The 23,292-nt window shown below is 46.9% G+C and overlaps 1 protein-coding gene across 4 annotated transcripts in view; it reads left to right on the top strand.

Annotated features, from left to right (window-relative positions):
• LOC146861982 (phospholipid-transporting ATPase ABCA1-like) overlaps window positions 1-23,292 on the top strand; it is a 3,104,259-nt gene that overhangs the window by 612,535 nt on the left and 2,468,432 nt on the right. For all 4 annotated transcript variants that reach the window (XM_085641135.1, XM_085641137.1, XM_085641136.1 and 1 more), the window contains exon 6: window positions 186-313. In XM_085641135.1, coding sequence (XP_085497261.1) covers window positions 186-313 — 128 coding nt within the window. The remainder of the gene's footprint in view (window positions 1-185; window positions 314-23,292) is intronic.

Here is a 23,292-nt window from a genome sequence, read left to right on the forward strand (position 1 = left end):
CTCAAGCAATTGAAACTGCACTGTTCTTAAGGAGAAAAATTTAGTCATGGAACATCATTTAGCATTACAAGACGGTGTTTCCAAAACCTGTACATTAAGTTTGCCAGAAGAAATTATAATTCATATGCAAATCAGTTTGATTAATTCATATTATACAAATCTGAAACATTCTTTTTTCTCATTAGGGGGTATGATTCCTGTAAAGAACATACTGAAAGCCAACGAAACTTTCACCATATTTCTGAAAGATGTATTGTCTGTGCCTGCCTCAGGCATCGCAAGCATAATGTCTGCATCTATAATACCACAAATGGTAAGATATATGTGTTATTGTATAAAGTTGCCTTCTCATTAGAAAGGTGACATCGTCTTAGGCTGACATTTGTGCTAGCAATGGTGGTGGGGAAGATGCGCAAAACTGAAGCAGAATGTTGGCAGTATACTGGTCACTGTCCATGGCTCCCACCAATATCTCCTTTTGCATGTCCAATTAATAATGGTATGTGATTTTATGTGCCCTTGAGGCTAAACACAGAGAAAGGACAAAGCTGAGATCTTGATGTTTCAAATTTCACAAACTGGTTTGTATCTAATAAGAAAGTGGAAATTCGTTATAGCAGAGTACAGTTTATCCCAGGCCATTACTAGGAGAGAGGGATTGCCGATATCACATAATCAATGATATTGAAGGATGCTGAGCGGTCTTGTAATACGAAGGTTAGATATCAACATCATCAATTCTCTTCATAGCTTCATCGAGGAAGCAAATGCCCCAGTTTTATGCCCAATTGACAGGAGCTCAGACGAGTGTTCGTGGGAATGTGAGTTTGCAGTTCGTACTAGTACAATTTGTTCAAATAGCCAGCCTACATATGAGAGCATTGAAAATGGTTCTAAATTTTGCGCACAAAGAGGGTCCTAATTTTCTTTTTTTCCTGAGAAAAAATGTGGGTGCTTTCAAGCACAACATTTTGGATCAAGAGAATTGGCAACTTGAAGAATTTTAGTTGGCTCAGGAATATACACAGTTGTTTACACCTTAATAGCAGATGGTCTTTGACCAGTGAAGGAGGCCGCATAGTGTTTATAATGTTCATTAGGCAAGATACATTGATGTTTCAAAATTCTGAGAAATTTGGAATTTTCCTAGAAGGTGCAGAAGTGAGATGGCCTTTCTTCCAGATATTGACGTTCACTAGGATTTGGTGGAAAACCTGACATTTTTGGTGACTAGTTTTTGAGAGTTAACGTTTTGTCTATAGGCATTGGGTTGGCACAATGTTACAAATAACAATCAGTGCAATCAGTGTGCTTGCATTTTTAGCCACAAAAATAGTCTTAACCCTCGACTAGTTATTGTAGGTTTCCAGTTGGAATTTATTGTGGCTTTACCCAGTGCTCTAATGAGGACCTTCTCATTTGATATTCTCTGTCCTGACTACTCCATGACCAGCATTAAAACCTGTAGTTTATGATAGCTTGGCATCCTCTGCTCTGTGTCTTTAACTTGTTCAAACTAAGGGGTGATGGAAATATTTTTTAAGGGTCACACTTATTTTAATGCCCTGCTGTTGACCCCGGGAGGGGGGGGGGGGGGGCTTGTCCTTTTGTATTAATTTGTAACTATTTTTAATGGGATGGCTAAATAGCTGTATTGAACATGCAGGGGGCCCCTGTTGCTCTGGACCCAGTCCGAAGCTCTCAGACCAGTGGCCTGCCACTGCTGGAAGGGGCCCCTGGAGGTCGGAGGCCCCCTGCACCGTGGGGGTTGCGGTGGCTTTTGTTACTCCAAAGGATGGTAGAATTAGGAGGTGAATTTCATGTTTCAGAATTATTATCAGATCTATAATTTTTCCTTTTGAGGGTGTGTCAAAAATGCTTATTTTTTACTAAAGACTCCTTGGTTATTTCCTACTCAGCTGTGCCAATTAAATGTTTTCTATTATTCCAGTGGATATTTTAATTTCATAGAAACTAATTTGTCTCGGTGCAAAAAAGGACTTAATTAGATGAGAGATTTGCTTAACAACATTATTGTCTGGGCCAGAGTGTCACAACTGTTGGCTTTAGAGAAAATCGGACAGCGATACCAATCAGATCTTCTCCACGTGAAAATGTGCTCACTTCCTGTAAAGACGCTAGGAGAAAATGGGATAGGAGAGAGAGAGCACAATCACTTGCCCCAGCAGGTTGGTTGATGGAAGATCTGGACGGACTCACAGGATTTCATTATGCCAGAGAGTCACCGACCTCAGGAGGGAAGACAGCATATCAAGCAATTGAAGGATGAGGAGACAGTAAGTGTGAGGCCACAAACAGTGAATCAATGATAGCAAATATGACTTTACCCGGTGTAGCAAGGAGTCACACTGTGACTAGACTCCAGGCAAACCAATAAACTTGCCCTAGTCCTGGATGGAGAATACAACTCAGCAGAACTTCTGAAGCTGGTATGTACTTGTAGCAAGGAAAGATCACAGGACAAAATTCACAGAGGTAGCAACACAGGAGGGTGCGAAACTGAGAAGGCAACAAAACAACAAAAGCATGGGAACTAAAGTGGGTGTGAGTTAATGTAGGAAAGTCATCCTTCTTCCCTAATCACTCCCATGTTTTTTGACTGATGCTGGTGGTTACTGGCCCTGAAAGTGCCCTAGAACCAGGCCCAGGGCAAGTGCTAAGCCCTCTAAAAGTATATGGTAATTGTTATAATTGTTATTGGCCCAAACTACCTGTAAGAACCTAGTATATGATAGAACATTTTGGTTTGGAGACCCCAGTGGACGTAATGCATTTAATTGTGCACTGCTGTGGTGTCTGGTGTCATTTTAAAGCCAGGCCTGTCTTGGAGTCTGGTTTTAAAATTAAACTATGTCCGAATTCAACTTTGGAATTAAAAGTACTTTAAAAGCTCAAAACTACCTTTTTATAACTTATATGACATTCTTAAGGTCTGCCCGATGTCCCCCCAAGTATAGGTGCATTGTTATAAAAAGCAGGGAAAATATAAATGATGTATTATATGCCCTGGTGAGGAAAACAAGCCAAAGTCGTTTTTCTCTATTGTAGGGCTGCTAGTCCCATAGACTAACATTAGAGGACTGTATTAAACTTAATACAGTATCACCTTTGATTGGAGCTATCTAGATATATTATTCAAAGAATCAAAATAATGGTTAAAATACATCTGACAACTTGCCAGCATCTTATTTTTTATAGCTATTACAGGAAAGTAGTTTTAGAACGTATCATCCTGAAGTTACCTAAAGCAGCTCTGTAGCAGCTCTTCTGATTGGTCAGCTTTTGATAACCTGACCCAAGCTGCTCCCTGAGTAGGTGTGAAGAGGCCTGAGGCAGCAACAATAAGGCCATTTGTCAGGACGATATTTGTGTCCTAGAGAAGCCAGGGCGGGAGTGGAAGGGGGCTGGGTAGATAAGCTGGATTTCAAAAGCAGGAGACCATATGTCATAGGACTCAGTACAGCCCCTACTTCCTTGATCCCCAGCCAGATGGGAGCCCCCCTAATTTAATTAGGAGAGGGGTTGGAAGGGGAGTGTAGCCGGTTATTAGCCACACCTTTGTGTAACATAGAAACACACACTAAGAAGAGAGTTTCCCCATTTTGATTTTTGTGAGAACAGTGCATTCTGGAACAAAAATATGCCACACTTCTCAGGAAGTGGTCATAGCAGAGGCAAGTAACTTTATCCCTATTGGTTGAGGTGTCCTAACTTCTTGCCAGCCCAGAATGAAGGATAAATTTGGGAGAGCTGCAGGAGCTCCTGAGAACACTACCTGGAACAAAAGAAGAAGAGGGACTGCCCTGCCAGATGCTTGGACTTCAGCCCAGAAGGCTTTTCCTCATAAGGCTCCACAAAGAAAGAACTGTGCCTGACTTTAAGGAAAAGGAGTGGACTTCCTGCAATAGGTAAAACATGCTGGAAGAAGTCACCCGCAAAGCCAAATATAGGATTAACCCAGCTGATAAGTTGCAACTGGATTTTTCCTTGACTGTGCAGGTGCATTGTGGGAAATTGAGTTCTAGCCAGCAAGAGGCAATACAGAGTCTCTGAACCTTTGGCTGGAGCTACTGGACTCTTATTTTCCTCAGAAACAACCGGATCTCAATGTTTAGAAACTTTCTGCAAAGTTTTGCAGAGAAGTTTCAACAGGAGACGTTGTGATTCAAGCCGACATCGTCACCTCACGAATCGGCCTCACCACATTGATTTGTCCCGCTGAAAGGTCAGGAGGCCCTCACCATTGATATTGAGGACAAAGACTTTTAGAGGCCCACTAAGGCATTGTGCTGCAGCAGGCCGCTGTCGTCGAATGGAACTTCAGAACCGAGAACCCCTAGGACTCACCAACGAGCCTGTTGACGAGAGAAAACCTCCAAGAAAAATACTAAGTCCCAAGGTAAACTTTTGACCGGGACCTAGCCCTCCAACTATCTGACCCAAGCTCTATTGCAGCCGGCCTGAAACTTTGACTTTGTCCGGTCAACCGCGACTAGATAGCCGCGAGTGGCGCTTTAAGCTTTTTGACGCTAAAATTAACAATTTTTTATTTAATCTTTGAAAATGTATATCTCTGATTTCCTACATTAAATCTTTGTTGTTATGGTATTGTTTTGAAGACACAAATATTCTCTATCTTTATAAATTTGTGTTGGATTTTTATTGTGCTGTGTTATTTACTGTTTTGCTGGTATTAAACATTTTACACATACCTGTCTCCTACGTTATGCATGACTGCTGGTTTACTAAAATGTGACTGGACCTATTGGTGCATGTGGTATTAATACTAGCTGAGGGTGAATACCCCACCTACTAATAACCAATTTTCCTACAGTTAGTAACAACCACTGTTGCCAGAAAACTACCTTTGTGTCAGAAAAATCTTTATGATGATCTTCCTAAACCAAGTAACCAATACCAACCCTCTAGTGGCTTGTGTAGCATGTTTCTGATATAGCCCTGGAATTATTTCTCCTGCATGATTGTATTTTTCATTGTCTTGTTCTCCATCTCCTCCACATGTGCAGTTTCAAGAGCCTTTTCTGACATGCCAGTCTTGGAGATTTGACAGTTCCCCACTAATTATCTCACATCCTATTGATTTTGGGTTTACTAGGAAACTTCTTTGAAATGCTCTTACTAATTCTGGTTCATGGAAAAAAGATGCTGGCTCCCAGATGAGTTATCAGACACGTATACCGTATCCAGGCTACTAAGCATTGAAGCTGTACTATATTCATTTGAAAATCTGAGATTTCCTCTACATCATATTCATGTGTTGCAGCAACTAAAGTAGGAGGTGGAGTTACTGCAGTACAGAAAGCAACCTCATTGACCCGATAGATATGGAATATAGGGAGAAGTTTCTAATGAAAGGGAAATTTCAATTCTACTGCAGCCTGACCTTTCAGTCTTGTGATTGCAAAGGTGCCCCGCATACTTTGGGGAGAACTTTGGATAAGATTCTGGAATGGTTAGATCATGGAAGACCACAACTTATCTCCCATCCTGAATAATTAGACTGGGATGTCTGTCTGACAATGACTTGCATTTAGCCTTAGTGGGTTTCATATGCAGAAGGGTTGATTCTTGAATATTATAAATGTCTTGGGGTAGGGAATGTACGCTGGGGACTAATGAAGGGGTAAACACATTGGACTAAATGTGAGAGTGGAAACAAGATGAATTGTAGAAAGGGGAATATCTTAATGAGGTGTGGAAGGTATTTTTGTATGAGAATTCTTCAACAAACCCACTGATCAGAATGGTGCATGAGGAAACATCATAGATTATGTTAACATGTCTGATTAGGTTTTTCCCGATGGACATCTGTAATGGGATGGTAACCTGGGCATAAGAAATGTATTGATTTCTTTTTTTTCAGTAATGCCTTTTAAAATCTAGTAATAAACTGGGCATCTCGATCTGAAATAATGATATTTTTAAACTTCATAGCCTTACAAAGCTTTTTATAACAATAGTGACTAAAGTAGGGGCTGATGGAACAAAATGTGCTGACTCAGAGAGATCGTCTATGGCGAGTAATAATACAGACATTCCTTCTGATGGTGGAAAGTCAGTTATAAAATCGATTATAAAATCCATAGAATTATTTGACCGGCGTTATTGGGACATAAGTATAGGCTGAAATAATTAGGCTGTTTTCCTTGTGGATATCTTAGTCTGAGCAGAGACGGCACACTGTTGCTCAAATATTTTGATTTATCTCCTGATTACTTTCTATTAATTTCCATACAAAATTCTCTTTAGTTTCTGCAGTTCTTGCTTTCAGAATTAAAGTGGTTAGTGGAATGTTGTACTTGGCCCTTTTTGGAGGGTTAGCCCCGAACATTTTGCTTCTTCCTCCTATTTTTCTGATCTGTGTTTCTTGGCTATAGGACTCTCGGCAATTTACCACTGATGATCAGGGCTAAAGTGCATATGCTGTCTGGGTAAGCTGTGTTTATGTATTGGTGTTTCCATGATTGGCATATTTGATTTACTGTTAAGCACCTAGTAAAGTGCAGTGAGTGTACCAGGGCCTGTAAATCAAATGCTACTAGTGGTCCTGCAGCACTGATTGTGCCACCTAAATGAGTAGCCCTGAAAAGGTATCTCAGACCTTCCACAGCAGTGTCAGTACGCAGTTATAAACTGCCCTGTCAACCCGGCAAGTGCACCCTCTTCCTAGAGCCTAACCTTCCCTTTGCTTACATGTAAGGCACCCCTATGGTAGGCTCAAGGTACCCACATGGGCAGGGTGCAGTGTCTGGGGAAGGTAGGACTTGTACCGGTGTGTGTGACATGTTCTGATAGTGAAATACTGTCAATTTCATTTTTCACTATTGAAAGGCTATCTGTCCAATAGGATAGAACGGGAAATACTTTGTAACAGCTTACCAGTATAAATTCCCATTGGGACAAGATAGAGAAATAAAGTATAGGCTCTTTGAAACCAGAATTTAATTACACATCTTTTAGTAAGGATGGTTTTTAAATTGTACGTTTGAAAATGCCGCTTTATCACGTGTTGATCAAGTTTAGTTGCATCATGGTGTAATTTTGTTGAGTGCATTGTGGGAGTTTAAGTTTTTGGGCACAGTATGGACTACTTATGTACAGGTGAGGGGTGTTGAGTCACGGGGCTGTCAGGAGTGAGAATGATTGGTTACATTGAGGAGCAATGATTTCAATAAAACGGGAACATGGCAGCGTGAAAGCATTAATATTGACATAATGAGAGAGGTGAACGAGGAGGTTAGGCTGTCGACATCGGCTTTTTCACGGTAATTAATTCTGATGGACGTGGGGGAAGAAGGGATGTTGTTTGGTTGGAGGTTGGGGTATGAGTTTAGAGTTGAAGCATTTTTATGGTGAATCGTAGTTTTTGGGTTCTTCTTTTATGTTGTAGCTGGGTTCCTTTGAATGAGCGCACAATTGCATGAAGTGGGTTTAAACAATAGGAGTGGTATAATTAACTTTTCACGATTGTCTAGGGTGGTTTTGGGAGCAAAAAAAGGGGGGGGTTGAGGATGAACTTGGGAGTGTTATTCAGTTAGCAATTAGTTTAGGGAAGGGTTAGTGGGATGGTGAGGTTAGAGTAAAATTCACGGGATTAGTATTTAGTTAGGTAATAGTTCAGGTCAGCTGTGAATAGTCGGTTCAGCTGTTTTTTGTTTTTTTGCAGTGACCCCTGACGAAGAGTCATAGTAGACTCGAAATGCATTGGGAAATGAAGTGACGAGCCTATTCTAATGTGCATTCCACTGTTTGGATTACATGTTGCTGCGAAAAGCCTGGATGGGTACGCAGTATTCATTTGGAGTTTTGAAAATAAAATTCAAAAAAGTGGCATGACGCTGTCTCTCTGCAGTGATTCACTAAGATAGCAAGAAGAAGTGGATAAATTTGGGTTTCTAATGATAAACATGGCTTATAAGGAATACATGGATTAATGAGGGAAAAGTTCCCCACTACGCTGTGCGACAGAAGATGAGTGCTCTTATCTATACTTTTAGAAAGTAGGCATTTTTGTGTTTACCATTCTGTGTGCCTCTGCCTGTTTGTGGATTGACTGTATGGTTTTGGAGCGGCAAGGCCTGGGGATGTGCATTCACTGTAGACAGCTACTGGGGAGGTTGAGGTGTGCCTGGCCCTTCCTGGATGACTCAGGGCTGAGCTGAATGGAGCTTGGCTGCATTTAGAGTAGTGGAAGGAGATTTCCTTGCACCTGAATAGGGCTTGTCTCCCTTGCACATGCTGTCTCCACCCTCTTTGGGAATACTGCACCAGTGAGGACAGAACTGGTTTGGACTGGACTCAGAGATCCTTGCACAAAGACAAAATGTCCAGAACTGGTTTAGACTGGACTCAGAGATCCTTGCACAAAGACAAAATGGGGTATACATAGTAGATCTTAAACTCTAGAACTTTAGATCACTTCTGGACACAAGAGGAGCCTTTGTGAAGGAGAAGAGCTGAAGAGCTGGGAGGAGGAACACTGCCCCTTTGCTGTGTGCTGTGTGGAGTTGGCCTTCAGTTGCTGTTTCTGCCAAGGAACGGACAAGGACTGGAACTTTGCTGTGAGCCTGCTTGAAGAAGAATCTCCAAGGGCCTGAGTGTATTCGCCTCCTGTTCTGAAGTCTCAGGGACTCACCCCCAGCTCCCCTGAACCCTCTTGCAGAGAGTTCTGACCTGCCAGGTGGTACATATTCCAGTTACACCACTTGTGAAGTGAATGACGCACCGCCTGGCCTGCACCGCAGCACCGACGCCCTTTGACGCCTGCCGACGCCTGCAGTTATCAGCATTTCCCGATGACAGAGCTCGCACCGACTCCATCATCACCAGCACCTGCATCCTGTTATTGCGGCGCCGATAACTGCTGAGGGTGACTCCACGAACTCGCCAACTTTACATTGTCACTGGAACCGATGCTTCACCGCCTAGGCAACCGTCTTCCCCTGTCCTGGACTCGACAGGTCGCCTCCTCGTGGACATGATGCCTCGCCTTCCCTCTGGCATCTAGGGAGCTGGTCTTTACCTCGGCACCGAAACCTCAACTCCACGATGCCGTGCATTGTCATAGACTTTGTTTCTAAGGTACTGTTTGTTTGGGAGTCCATGTGACTCCATGCCCGACGCCACGCTCCTTGCGATCGGTGCTTTACTTTGGATTTATTGCTGTAATGAAGTTGCTATAGTCCCGGGGGGAGCTATTTGTTTTCTACAACCTTTATTTTGACAATAACTGTTCTAAAGTCATATCTTCTTACCTGTATGTTGGATTTTTGTCGTTTTGGACTTAAATAAAGTTTAAAGTTTAAAGTTTTAAGTTGAGTTTAAATAAAGATATTTATTTTTGTAAACTACCGTGCATGCCTTGACCATGGATATGCTTTATCCACGCATGTGCGTGGTTAAGGCATTGTGCGGTAGGTCTTGCAGACGGATGGAAGCAGGAAGAGATCTGCAGAGAGGTAAGTGGGGCAGGGGGGTGTCAGGGCACTTTTGTGGGATGGGGTAGGTGGTTGTGTTGTTGTTTGGGGTTGATTTAAGTGGGACTGGGGGTGAGTTGAGGGTAGTTTTGTGGGCTGGGGTGGGTTGGGGTAGTTTTGTGGGCTGGGGGTTGGTTGGGGTAGTTTTGTGGGTGGGGGTTGGGGTAGTTATGTGGGCTGGTGTTGGTTAAGGGTAGTTGTCTGGGCTGGGGTGTGTGTTAGGGTAGTTTTCTGGGCTAGGGATTCAGGGATAGTCTTCAGGGCTGGGGTATTGGAGGTACTTTTCAGGGCTCGGGATGGGGCTAGTTTTCAGGGCTGCGGGTCAGGGGTAGTTTCCAGGGCTGAAGGGTTATGGGTACTTTCCAGGGCTGAGGGGTCATAGTTGTTTTTTGGGCTGGGGGAGTGTTTTAAATTAGGCGTTAGGGCAAGGGAGGGGAATGAGTAGTTGGGGTAGTTTTTAGGGCTTAGGGGAGGGATGGCCAGATCTTAAGGCTGGCTCGAGGCTGGCCAGTGTCAGGTTAAGGGACAGGGTTAAGTGAGAGGGCTTTAGGCATTATGGCTGGGGAAAGGGTCAGGTTAAGGGATAGGGCTAAGGGACAGGGTTTTAGGTATTAGAGCAGGGGGAGGGTACAGCATGCAGCTCTGGAGGGGGTAGGGGTATTTGCATCTCAGGGTGAGAGGGGGACAGGGGGAGGGTTTGTGCCTTAGGGCGGTGGCGATCTTAGCCATGCATACACCTTTACCATGCAGGCCTTTACCATGAAAATTTGTGGTAAAGACATTCGTCGTAAAGCAATGTGTTGTTAAGACGAGGTCATTGTTCAGACCGCGTCATTTAGGCATGCAGGGTTAGGGAGTTAATTGTTCCATCATACAACCCGTTCCACACCCACCCCTTCTAGCAATAAAAAATCCTCCCTGGTATCTGGTGGGCTTTTTGCCCCTAAGGAGCAGATAAAGTTCTATCTGCCCCTGGGTAGCGGAAAGATTGTTGAGCCATTTTGGGGGTGGGGCTTGGCCCAATGCCTGGTGGCTCTGCCCCACCCTTTACAACAATAACAAAAAAATCTCTCCTGGTTTCTAGAAGTCTGTTCACACCTCCTGAAAGTGGAAGGGAAGCTTAGAAATACTGCTGCATTAAGAAGTACTGAATCCTTCCTGCTCCCCGGACCCTCCGCTCCACTCTCACTCCTGCCTTTGCGGCTGCCATGAGGACCGCCATTGCCATTTTCCTCCGGCCAGCCTGGAGCCTCTTTACTGGCCGGTGGTGAGGGTATGTGTGGCCTGCCAGCCTTTGAGACCCCTCCTGCATTGCATGGGGCCACTGGAGGAGTCTCTGTAGTTTCCAGGGCACCTGGACCTTACCCTGTTCTGCCTGCCCCACATAGCCGCATCACCGCAAACATCACCCCGCTGTGGGCTCGACCAGGCCTGGTTAGTGGGTGGCTGGTCCGTGCAGCAGACATCCCGGGGCCTCCTTGCACTGCCGTGACCACAGGGGGGCTGCTGCAAACACCAGGCAAACACCAGGATCTCTCCTGACCAAAGCGAGCAGAGAGCAGGGAGGCAGAGCAGAGAGACAGAGCGGCTGTGCTGAGGAGGAGCTGAGGGGCTAAGGATCGAGAGCCACGAGGACCGCGAGGACCACCAGGACTATGGTGGAGAAAGCTAAGGCAAGAAGGTGGTGCACTAGAGCTCCAGTGTGTGAGAAGGCAGTGAAGGGGGCACAGCTAAGGGAAGGGCAGAGCTGTCACTGGCAGGGGAGATGGCGTCGTTAGAGCTGCTGTACCCACCGTTGTGCAGAGATGATTGGCATTAGGCCGGTGCAATTTGCGCATCGAAGAGGTCTCACCCACACCTCCTGACACCACGTTCTTGGTTGCACCCCCACAATTCCTATCACGCGGACTTCCGAGACCTCTTTAGGCACCAGGCATGCACCTTGGGTTGAAGCAGCAGAACTTAGGCATCTGGTTGGCACCAGCAGCCCCTCCGGCTGAGACCAAGCGTGACCAAGCGCATCTGAGCTTCTCAAGGACGCGCTTGAGAAGGACTGCAAAACCCAAAGCAGAGCACTAAGCACGCACTGGAGGTCCTACAAAAGACCATTAGAAGTAAAGAACCAGAATCAGAATCACAAGCCCACCGGGATAAAAGCAAACTTTAATGAGCTCAACCAGACAACTACAAATATGAGATCAGGAAAAGTGAATGGCTCGCTCCCAGGGACAAAGAAGCACAGAGGAACCCACAGGGAGAGGGGCAACAGTGAAAATAGCTGCAGAAACACAACAGACGCCACAGCATCATACCAGGCCTGATCTACAAGACTGAAAGGCTCTAAGGAAATAACAAAAAGGATAATGGAAGAAAGAATTATTTTCCAACACTCAGGGATAAGAAAATACCCACACAGTCAATCGGGCTACTCAACTCCACTGCTACTAGGAAAGCAAATTACAACCAGACTACAGAAGGAACAGGTTCTGTATTAAGGGATGCAAGAAGCTCATCTCTGGCTGCGTCTTACTCCAACCACTCAAAAGAAAGGAACAAAACCTTGATAAGAGAAAAGAACCAGCGGATGAACCAAACAGCAGTACCTGGAGCCTTATAACACGAATAATTAATAAGACCAACACCCAATGACAGCCATCATGCTATAAACAGAGTAATTAGGCAGAGCAAAAGCCTATCAACATGTGCATATGGAACATCAGCAGACTTCCTAACAAAGAAAGAAACCCACAAACAATGCTCTACCTCCAGTCCTATGACCTTCATACTTCTCCAAGAAACTTGGGCAGAGAAACGCAAACATCTACAGGGGCATATCTCCAAACACATCCTTGTTTGTTTGATTGTTTGAAAAGTTGTATATAGAGTTGGCTAGACCCGGAGTTATCGGAGGGCGTTACATGAGAATGGACATAATTTCAGAACATTGTTACATCAGTTACATTTACAATTGCAGTTACCAGTATATGCTTAGGAGGAAAAAAAGTGATCTTAAACAATAATAAAAGATATTAACGAGTAGCATTTCCAAGACACACGTCTTATGAGGAGTGGAAGGTAGTGGGGGAAAAGTTAAACAGGGGAGCAGAAAGCAGACAGAGTCCAGAAGACCTGAAGGGGGAAAGTACTCGAGGGGGAACAAAGCAGTAAGAACGAGACAGATAAAATCCTGAGGAACCGTGAAAAACAATGTCCGATGTCCGGCTGGGTAGCTGACGGCCAAGGGGGAGACTCAGAGCTAGACTCCTCTATAGCTGCATAGGACAGCTCCACCGGGCAGCAGTCAAAGGGTACTCGGGCCCCACGGTAAGTAAAAACTGTTTTATTTTCAGGCCATGGGGGCATCGCCATAGTTCCAAAGAAAGACATCACTCCCGGTGTTACTGGGAGGCATCCTCCGCCTTGTCTTCAAGCTTTCCCCCAGGTCAGAGGACATAGGGAGGGATCACTTGCGATGTCAAAGGAAAAAGGTTCCCTATTAGTGAAAGAGTTATGTATGTAGAGGGGCGGTGCGTAGCCGCAGCCAATGACTACGAATTCAGGAGCAGCTACAAGGCACAGGGGTTTGATGGAACGCTGGATTAGCTTCATGGTATCCTGCTAACAAAGTGCATCAGCTGTTGCAGGAAAGTCTGCAGTATGTAGAGTGTGGTCTCAACAAGTGTTTGGTGCCATCTTGACTGCAGAGCACTCGGCTGCCTCAACAAATACAGCCAAAGTGAGCAATTGAGAAGTTGCAACAGATCAGGGGGCCTCTAATGAAGGATCGCTGTCCATTAGTGCTCCGTATTGCACACGAGTCAGAAATATATAGCGAGATGAGTGCAGAAGAGGTTTGAATGCGGCCACCATTATAGGGTCAGGCAGGTACAGGCAGCATATCGGAACCGAACGCCGAGGACAATGCTACAATCCGCAACCAAATGGTACCTTGAGCAGATGAATATAGATGGATTTCTTCATAAGAAGCAGCCGCTCGGAGAAGGAAACAGATGTCCCACTGGGCTGGAGGAGCTGCGATCGATCGGGTCCGTCCGCCATTTTCGCGTTCAGATGCGACGTCTATGCGGAAGCGAGCCGCACCCGCTTCATCATGCTTCCGGTGCACCGAGTAGCCCTCCTCCATCCTTGCATGGAAAGAAGCTAGATATGGCCACCGAAAGGGAAGCTTGGCAACCTACACACCTATATTGGCGCCTAATGAGCTACCAGCAGTAAGAACAACAATTAGGATCAATAAAAACATCTATCTGCATCCCAGACATAAAACTAAAGGGGTCGAACAACTAATCACGAGCTATCTAGAATCATCAAGGAGGAAGAGACTGACAACTCAATAGTTGCAGGTGGCTTCCATCTGCGCCTCATGGTAAGCGACATTTCTACTATTATCAAGCTTCACGCTAACCCTGTTCGAGACAAAAAAAGCAGCGCTAACCACGGTTAACGCTGCTTTTTTACGTCTGCTCATTTTCAGACTTAGCCATGTAATCCAATGGGAGGTGGATTACATGGCTAAGTCCACCATGGGCTATCAACAAGGATATCCCTATCCTATGCAGCGTTAACCGTGGTTAGCGCTGCTTTTTTTGTCTCTGACAGGGTTAGCGTGAAGCTTGATAATAGTAGAAATGTTGCTTAGCCACATTTCTCCTATTATTTTGCTCTGGAATGCCCACTTTGCATCTCATTAGAGATGTAAAGGGAAGCGTAGAGAAAAAGGGTGCTAACATGCGATTTTTCGCGCTCTATAAAAGTCAATAGCATAACATAACATAACATCGTTGCATTACCAGCGATAACCTCCCAAAACGCTGCTATCGCTGGATTTTTTATCGCCTAGGCGGTTAGCGTTAAAAACTCGATAACCAGGCGATATTATCCAGTGATAGCGGGCGTTAAAAAAATTAACGCTAAGCGCCCTTAGCGTTAATTTTCCCTGTTTCTTGTTAATATGCCCCCTGATTCTTATCAACTAAAGGAATGAACCAGAGTGACCACCTACCTCAAGAAGTGATTTTTTTTAAATTGTGGCCCCCAAAAACATACCATAAACAAAACAATAGCCACAGAATTCACTACCAACAACAAAAGGATTGAGTGCAGTATCGATTCAGCAGAGAACCTCTTGGAGTCAGCTAAATCCATCTTTTCCGAAGACCTTAACCTAATAAAGAATCCGATAGCGGCTTGGAAGAACTTTACCACCATTCTCAGGTAAAAATCTGCAACCAATGTAGAAGCCAGAAGCGGAATCCCAACAAACAAACAAATATCCAATCTCAAAACACTTCAAAGAAAAATGCTAAAAACTGTCATCAACCAAGCCATAAGGAAGCTCCCCACAAGAGATCTGACTTCAGGGAGAATGAGGAACCTAAAGGGCAGCCTAAAAAAGGTAAAATGGGCCACCAGAATGCAAGACAATGAAACAATGTGGGCAAAATTACTCCACAATGCAAAAAGTAAGAACAGCGCAAAATTCTGGCGGACAATAAACACCTTGCAATGCGATTCCCAACCGACAAAAGATTCCAACCTTCCGGAGGAAGACTGGGTCACCTATCTCTACGACAACTTTAATTACGCCGGCCACAAGAGAAAAGAACAAGGAATAGAACCTCGACCCACGCTGGGCAACAAAGCACAATCAGAACTCAGAAACACTAAAAACAATTCAGAGGCAGGTAAAACAGCATCTGAAAACAAAGAACAACATAAGTCACTCAAGGAACTATCCAAAGTAACAACAATACAGATAAAGACGCTAATTGGAAAAGGAAGGCTGGAAGGAGCCCCTGGACCAAACAGGATTCCTCTTATTCTTTATCAGAAAAATCCTCAGTACTGGTCCAACATTCTGGAACCAATGTTCACTCAGATCATGGCTAGTGGAAGAATCCCAGGATTATGGAAAGGCTCAATAATTTCACCAATTTATAAGCAGGTGATGTGAAAAACGTTTGTCTTGTCATCCTCATTGACAATGACACCAAGTACTATGCAGGACTAATCCTGGAAGAATTGAAACTTTGGGCCTCCTCCACATCCCTGTGTATCCTCCATATGGAATGCTTGATCATCCGCCTGGACTCTTTCTCTGACTGTTCCCACCCATCATGCTATTACTGGTCTTACCGCAGTTTTCCCCACCACGTAATCTGCCTCTTGGCTTACATAAAGGCTAAGTTTAGGAAGCAGTTTCCCACTTTCTTGGGTATTGGGTGGGGACATAAACCCAACAGGAACACCTCCGAGGTGCACAGAACATCCTGGTTCAATGTCACATTCATCTTTTGCACTACTGTAGTCCAAAACTCTTGTACATGAGCACAGGACGAGGTCATCTGACACAAATCTGCCTCCACTATTGTGCAGGGAGGGTAGCGCTTGGGCTCCCGGCAATATATTGCAGTCAATTTATTCTTGGTGAGTTGGGTCTGGTGGAGATAATTTAATTGAATGACTTTAAACCAGGTGTTCCAGGAAACTTTTTATCGGTAAGCCTATATCTTCACCCATTCCCAGTCTGTAACAGCTCTGCCCAACACACCCTCCCCTTTTTTTGTCTGAGGGCACTCAGATTTTCCAACACCATCCCATTGAGGGCACCATACAACTATTTAACCAGATGTCTACTCTTTCCCAGGACAGCAGTAAATGTTAGACGGTATGCATCCTGAGTTTTTCCACCCCAGGTCTCCAGACATACCTGATAGTTGAGAAGCGGCTTAGGGGGCAAGCTATGTGTTTCAACATGGACCTCCAGTGGCAACAAAGTGGAGGCCTCGTAACAGTCACCAACTGCTGGTGTCCACCACACCATTAAAGCCTCCTCTAATGATCACGTCTCTTTGAGGAAGAAAACCCAACTGTGCCAACAAGTTGGTTATAAATGGCAGTTGATCCTGATTAGGAGCATACACACATCCGAGTGGCAGGAGTTTAACATCCAGCTTCCCAGCTACGAAAACATATCTACTGTCTCTATCTAGTCGGACTTGTGTGGCCTCAAAGGGGATGCCTGCCCAGACCCAGATCCAGATCAAGGCACCATGAGCATATGCGGAATACCCTGTAGTGTATATCTGACCATCCAACACCTCTGGAGGTGCTGCATTACCATAGAGGTGAGGTGTGTCTCCTGCAAAAGAGCTATGTGTTCTGCCCTGCGCTTGAGGAACATACATATCTTGTGCCCATGGGCCTCCGTTCCCATGTCTGTAATGTTCCAGGTCAATATTTTAAACTCAGCGTGTGTTGCAATTATAGGCATGTGGTGTAAGCTGGTTTGCCCCCCCCTCACATTCCACAATGCCTGGAAAATGACATCATAAACTCTGGTGCCCTCATAACAGAAAGACAAATCCCCAAATCCCACCCTCCACAGCAGTCTTGCAACAGAAAACCGCCCAAACTCAGGCATGAAGAAAAATACATATAGTATAAAACCATTACCCACTGATCAGTGTAGATATGTGTGTGTGTCGGGGTGGGTAATCTGCTTAAACAGTGCACACCAGTGTCCGCGCCTGCCCAATGCACCCACACCCAGCCATCCATATCTCACATGCACTAATAATGTGGCGAGAGAGCACACAAAGCCCCCCAGGGAGCCCAGACAGCGGCAGAAGGCCAGGGTCCCCCAAACAAATAACATGAATCATGCTAAGGAGAATAGAAATAATGACAGCATGGTAGGAGCGTCAGAATCTTGCAGCTCACAGGCTGAAGAATCTCCTTACAGTCACTCAGAAGTATATTAAAGTCCCATGGCATAAAGGTACCTCATAATCCGACATGTGTTACTGCCCTCCTGCCTGTTTGTCTCACTAGCTTGCCAGTACGTATTCAAAGCAGGTCATCTGCTACCTCCAGAGTGACTCCTTACACACTGAAGTTTCATCCAAGGTAATGTATAAATAGTGTCTGTCAGAGTGAATCCCGGTGTCTGAGTCTGAACTGTGCTCAGGGGCAAGACCCGTTGCTGCCAATAGGGCCGCCGCTCTGTACCTCCCCACCTTGGCATTTGTCAGACCGGGTACATGGCTCGCATTAGACTGATCCTGACACTTCCTCCTCTGGTGTTTGCGTGGCGGTGGTGATTGCTTCTGTTCATTTCCTTTTGTGCCCTCTGCCAGGTACTTGTCCATCCACTCCCAGGAGTCGGTGGGATTCAGGAAAATGTGCGCAGTTCCATCCAATAAAACATTCAGTTTAGCAGGAAACAGGAAAGAATAGCGGAGGCCGACTTCCCTCAGTTCTCACTTAACCTTCAGAAAGGAAGCTCTTTTAGCCTGCACTGCTGCAATGAAATCAGGGAAGAAGGTCCCCGGTGCATTGTCTACTCGAAAGCGTTCACTAGTGTTGGCTTTCTGAAGCAAGATGTTCTGATCGTGGTAGTCTAGCATCCTATGACCTAGAGCAGGGGCCTCGCAGGAACTCTGTGTGCATGGTCGAGGGCGAAGAAGGAGGGGAAGTTCTTTAGGCCCAACCTGAGTTTTGATCAAGTTTTCCAGGCATGTAATCATGTTGTTATCCTCCGTTCTCTTGAGCAGCCCTACAATCCAAACGCTGTTGCGCCAATTGCAGCCCTCAGCATCCTCCACAGTACCATCCAGAATTTTCACACATTTAGTAAGGTTCATCATTTGCCGCCACAAAGACTGCCTTGTCAGCCTGAGCTCCTCAGCTACCACCCCTGTCTCCTTGATTGTATCCACAAGTTTACAATGGTCAGCCTGAAAAAGGCCCAGTTCCTCTGAGACACTGCCTATCTGCATCTGCAGGGAGGCTTTGGAGTACACAATGGCAGCCGGGATTTTGTCCAGAGTCCGCTGAAGGGCAGCAGGCACTCACTCTGCACCACTCCCAGGTGGCAATTCGTCTGCCGTGTTGGTCCCTTGCAATCCCATAGTAGTGCCAGTATCTTGTACCCTAGGTTTGCCCACTGTGACGTTTTCCTGCACAGTCCCGTAGGCTACTCACACTGCAGAGTCACTCCCCAGCAGTCTGAATCTATTCTCAGGCCAAACAATTGCCGCTTACCACAGGCCCTGGTCAGCCAAACTGAGGCAGCAGAGCTCCCCCCAAAATTAGAGTCACAATCTGATTGAGCGGTCACTGAGGGGGCCACAATCCTAACTCACTTGAGCAATGTTGTGCCTTATGCCATGCTCAAGGGAAAGACTGATGACTCTTCAGTGTGTCTCCAGGCCTCAGAGAGGTAAGGCCAAGCCCGGAAACCCAGGTCCACCGATAGGCAGCAACTGCCAACTACAGGCCTCCCAGTCACAGTTCTTGGCTCGCCAGGGCCGCGTTATGTGCAGGAGGGGCTAGTGATCCTTACCATGGGGAGTGGCTTCACTAGGCAGCAAGATGGCCACTCCCTAGAGGGCTCTGCTGGCCTGACTTCGAATTCACCACTTAGCCGCCAAAATCATGGATCTCTTTCGCCTGCTAACACCTGCACGGGGTCTCTTTACACCCAGGCCCCTGCCTGTACCCCTTAGGCCCTTCATTTTACCCCCTAAGAGTGTGGTGTAGAGGCTTGGGGCTGCCTGTGCGTGCCCCGGCGCCACCAGCCACATACGCAGGAGTTGATTGGGGACGGCTGCCCCTGGTGACTTGGCATGTGGCCGTTGGCGGAGGTCCCTTGCAACTGTGGGCTCCTGGCGGTCATCCTCCATGCTCTGGGGGATCACCCGAGACGTGGCAATTTGCTGCAGAGGGAACATTGGCACCTGCTCGGGCCTGGGTTCCATAACACTGGTATTGCAGCCCGTACTAACTGAGGTCAGAGTGGTGTGGCATCCAACGCTGCTTAACTGAGGGGCCTGCAAGGCCCATTTGGGCTGCTACCATCTTGCCAGGTATCTGCCAGCGCTGCTGTCTATTGGCTGGTCTGTGTGGTGCACCCCTGGGCAACCTGGGGTGCGGGCATCTGACTGCTGCTGGTTCCCCAAGCCGGGGCCACACTGTGATCAGACAGCGCTGTGATTGATTGCTTCAGCAGCCTGCTGTGAACCGTGACTTGGACCTGCATCTGCATTGCTCCTGAGGCCTGTGTGTGGCCTAGAGTAACTGCCTCAGCCAGAGGGTAGACCTGTGCGTATATATAGTTGAATGTCCCCTACGACTGAGCTGGTGTGTTGGTCTGCAGCCCCTCATTCTTCTAACGGCTTACACTGCCGGCACATCTACATCATCCCGCACCTGTTCCCGTGCTGGCCACCGCCTTGTGTATGAGCAGACCCCGCCACTGCGGCTCCTGGGCACTGTGGGGAGTGGAGTGTCTGCTACTCCCTGTCATTCCTTGTGACTGTCACCTGGATGTGGTCTTTCTACTCACCATGTGACCAATTGTAGACTGATCCTCTCGCCGCAGAGTTGCCACACTTCCCACATAAACCACCTGGAGACGAAGTTCACCAATTCATTGGGATTAGCCTAGTGGACCCTGGACCTTGTTGAACTGCAGTCTTCCCCTTATCCCCATCTGTAGCACACCATCGTCTTGGCCAATCCCGACCTGATCCATCCCTCTGCTTCCTCCTGATTCATCGCTTTGCATTCCTGTGTGTCGGGGTGCACTGGATCGTCACTTCTGGGCAGTCCTTTCATTCTGAGTCCTGGGTGATTTCTTTTGTGAACATAGGACTTTGCACCCTCATCTGCTGCCTGCACAGACTTCCTGGTCTGACCCTGATCCCAGTGACTGAGCATGCTTGTGCCTGCTTGTGCCCCCTCATGCATTCATCCTCCCAAAGCATGATGGGGCACCGCCAACTTTTCTCCTGGGCTTCACCACATGCCCCTAGATGCTCATCCATTGCAGATGGAGACCGCTCGCTTTGGATGCCCCTGCCTGCGGCTAGGTTCACGACGCTCCATTTCACAGTCCACGCTACTTGATTACCTTCATCATTTGTCTGTGCTGCCCTCACCATGGGAACATGCAGGCCAAACAATCTAAACTATCCTTTGAGAGCAGATGACTTACCCGCCAGGCACAGCAGGGCTAGAGCTCTGAGCCCACTGCCCAGAGGATGACAGCATCCAGGAACTGGACCGAAGAATGCTACTCATGGACATGAAGTAAAGTCTGAAAACAATAGATGGCATACTTGATTTGCTTACCAATTAATTGGATAACGCCAAACAGTGTGTTGACAAGCAAGAAACCAGACTGGACCTTCAGGCTGTCTCCAGGGAACACCTGTTGCACATGGACAAAGTTCTCGATCTCATCAAAGCCAAAAATGAGGATTTGGGGGCAAGATCAAGATGCAGCAACCTCCAGATAACAGAAATTTCTGTATTCACCTCGATATCCAAAATGGAAAACTTTGTTGTGACCTTATTGTGGGGCTTGTTTGGCGAGGATCTGTTCGCAGTCTTTATAGTTGAGCATGCCCATCGCTCACTTCGACCTCGAACTCCACCCGGTGCAACCAATTGCCCCATAGTTGTCTGGCTGTTCAACTATGGAGACCATGATGCGGTCCTATGGCTGGAGAGGGAGCGTGGCATGATACAATACCAGGACAACCACCTCTCCTTTTACTCAGACTTTACATTGGCAGTTCAAGCAGCTTGCCACGACTTTCTGCCTGCCAAGAAACATATTCAAAAGGCAGACATACCCTACGCCCTCCTGTATAGGGCCAAACTGAGGGTCTCTTTCAAGGGAAGAATCGCTTCTTTATGGACACAAAATATACTCTGTAATTTGCCAAATATGCAATCTAAGACCACAGATCTCCCTGGTAATTGCCCAGCACCACTGAGGAGACCCACCTCAGCAACAATGATTGAACTGTGGCTGCCTCGGACCATCGTCATCCTATGTGCTACATGCAAGTATTGAGGGGCTTGTTCCTTCATAACTATTACTTGTTTAATACATGCAGGGGGCCTCACACCTGCTCCCTGTGCTTTATCTGTTTACTTATAACATCTTTATCATTTGCCCCCTATAACTCCTAGTTTAGCCAGCCTGCCACCAATGGGAGAGATGTACATCTGGTGTCTCCCCGCCCCCAGGGATGATTCCTACCTTGTTCTTTTTTTGGGAATATATTGCTGGGTGACAGGTGGGATTGGGTGTCTCAACCTAGTTTTGGGGTTAGTGTGGGTGATGGGTGGTCAGGGTTGGGATTGTTGTATCATGGTTTTGTTGTCTTGTTTTTTTTTTCGTTTTTTTTTAAAAACCTTTATTGAGACATAGTAAATGAAGAAATCAGATCGCCGCGGGTACCCATTGCAATGGGATGCCCCTACAGACCATCAGAACGGAACCAGCATCTCTTACACGGCCATTCAGCCGACATCCCGGAGGACCGGCGGCGTTGCAATAATAACATCGCACACTATTGTCCAGACTGAATGACTCCTGAGAATGGAAGGTGTAGTAGTCCCCAGTCCATACTACTGCCCGGCGCATCCATATGTCATGCCTAGTGCCGTCCCCTCTCTCCCATGAACCTGGTCTAGTTCCTGAGTTTTGTAACCATATCTTAACTCCCACCCACCCACCCCACCCACCACACATTCGCTATCTCCATCCACGTTCCTTCTGCATGGACACGCTTCCGCAAGTCTAGTAGCCAGTACTGGCCAGCCTCTGCGTCTTCCGTTGTCAGGCCGTTCTCAACCCAGCAACCCACATTCACACCCCACATGACCTCACCTAAGAGGCGCCAGCCGCAACCGAGGAGCTCCCCCTCGCCCCCTCCACCAACCAGCATCCATCCCAGGCAAAGCTCCGGCATCACACACCATCATGCTACAACGGGGTCCCGTTCTTGTGTCGCGCCTCCCTACATCCCCCTGTGAGTACCAGGGTCTTCGCTCTGCGTCTCCCCCCTACCAACCGTCTCAGAGTCTCTGGCGCTCAGGTACGTTCTATACAGCGCCCAAAAGTTTGTGGGACGCCCCTTCGGGGGTAACAATTCGCTATACGTCTCCGCCTGCGTGCTGCAGTACAGCATGTCTCTGGCCCATTGTTTCTTAGTAGGGAGCAGCCCCCTCATCCAGCATGCCGCCACGACACGCCACGCGATCAAGAACGCCATATCTGTCAGACGTCGCAGTGCCAACGGGAGGGGCCTGGAATAGCCCAACAACGTCAATGCCGGGTTAGGTTGGATCTCCGTTTCCAGTATCCGGCTCAATTCCCGAAACACCGCCTTCCAGAACCGGGCCACACCTGGGCAGAGCCAGGCCATGTGCAGGAAGTCAGCCACCGGGATATGACAGCGCTCGCACTCCGCCGTGGGGCGCAACCCGTACCGATACAGTCTTTCAGGGGTGTAATAGACCCGCTGCAAGAACTTAAAATGTACCAGCCGGTGCCGACCATTTAAGGAAACCGTTTTGGTGCTAGCGCAGCAGTACTTCCACATCTCATCCGAGATGTCCATTTCTAGGTCGGTCTGCCAGTTTCATCTTGCTGCGGAGCCCTGGTGCGCACTGTGCTGATCACCGAGTTTTTTGAGGGTCGAAACTAGTTTGGACGGTGTCGCAGTTTTGATAACATAGGTAAATTCCGGGATTTCCGGGGGCTCCGCCATGCCCGGCCCCAACAGAGCGAACAGCGCACTGCGGACCCTATGGAATTGAAAGCGCTGGAGTAATGTGATCTCGGGCCGAGTTGAGCCAATACTCTCCAGCGTTTTGACCACTCCGTCCCGGAACAAATCCGCAATCTTAACAACTCCCAAGTCGCTCAGCGCCTGCAGCACTCCCGCTTCCC

Source organism: Triturus cristatus, chromosome 2_2, assembly GCF_964204655.1.
Source record: "Triturus cristatus chromosome 2_2, aTriCri1.1, whole genome shotgun sequence".
In the NCBI taxonomy this organism is placed as follows: domain Eukaryota; kingdom Metazoa; phylum Chordata; class Amphibia; order Caudata; family Salamandridae; genus Triturus; species Triturus cristatus.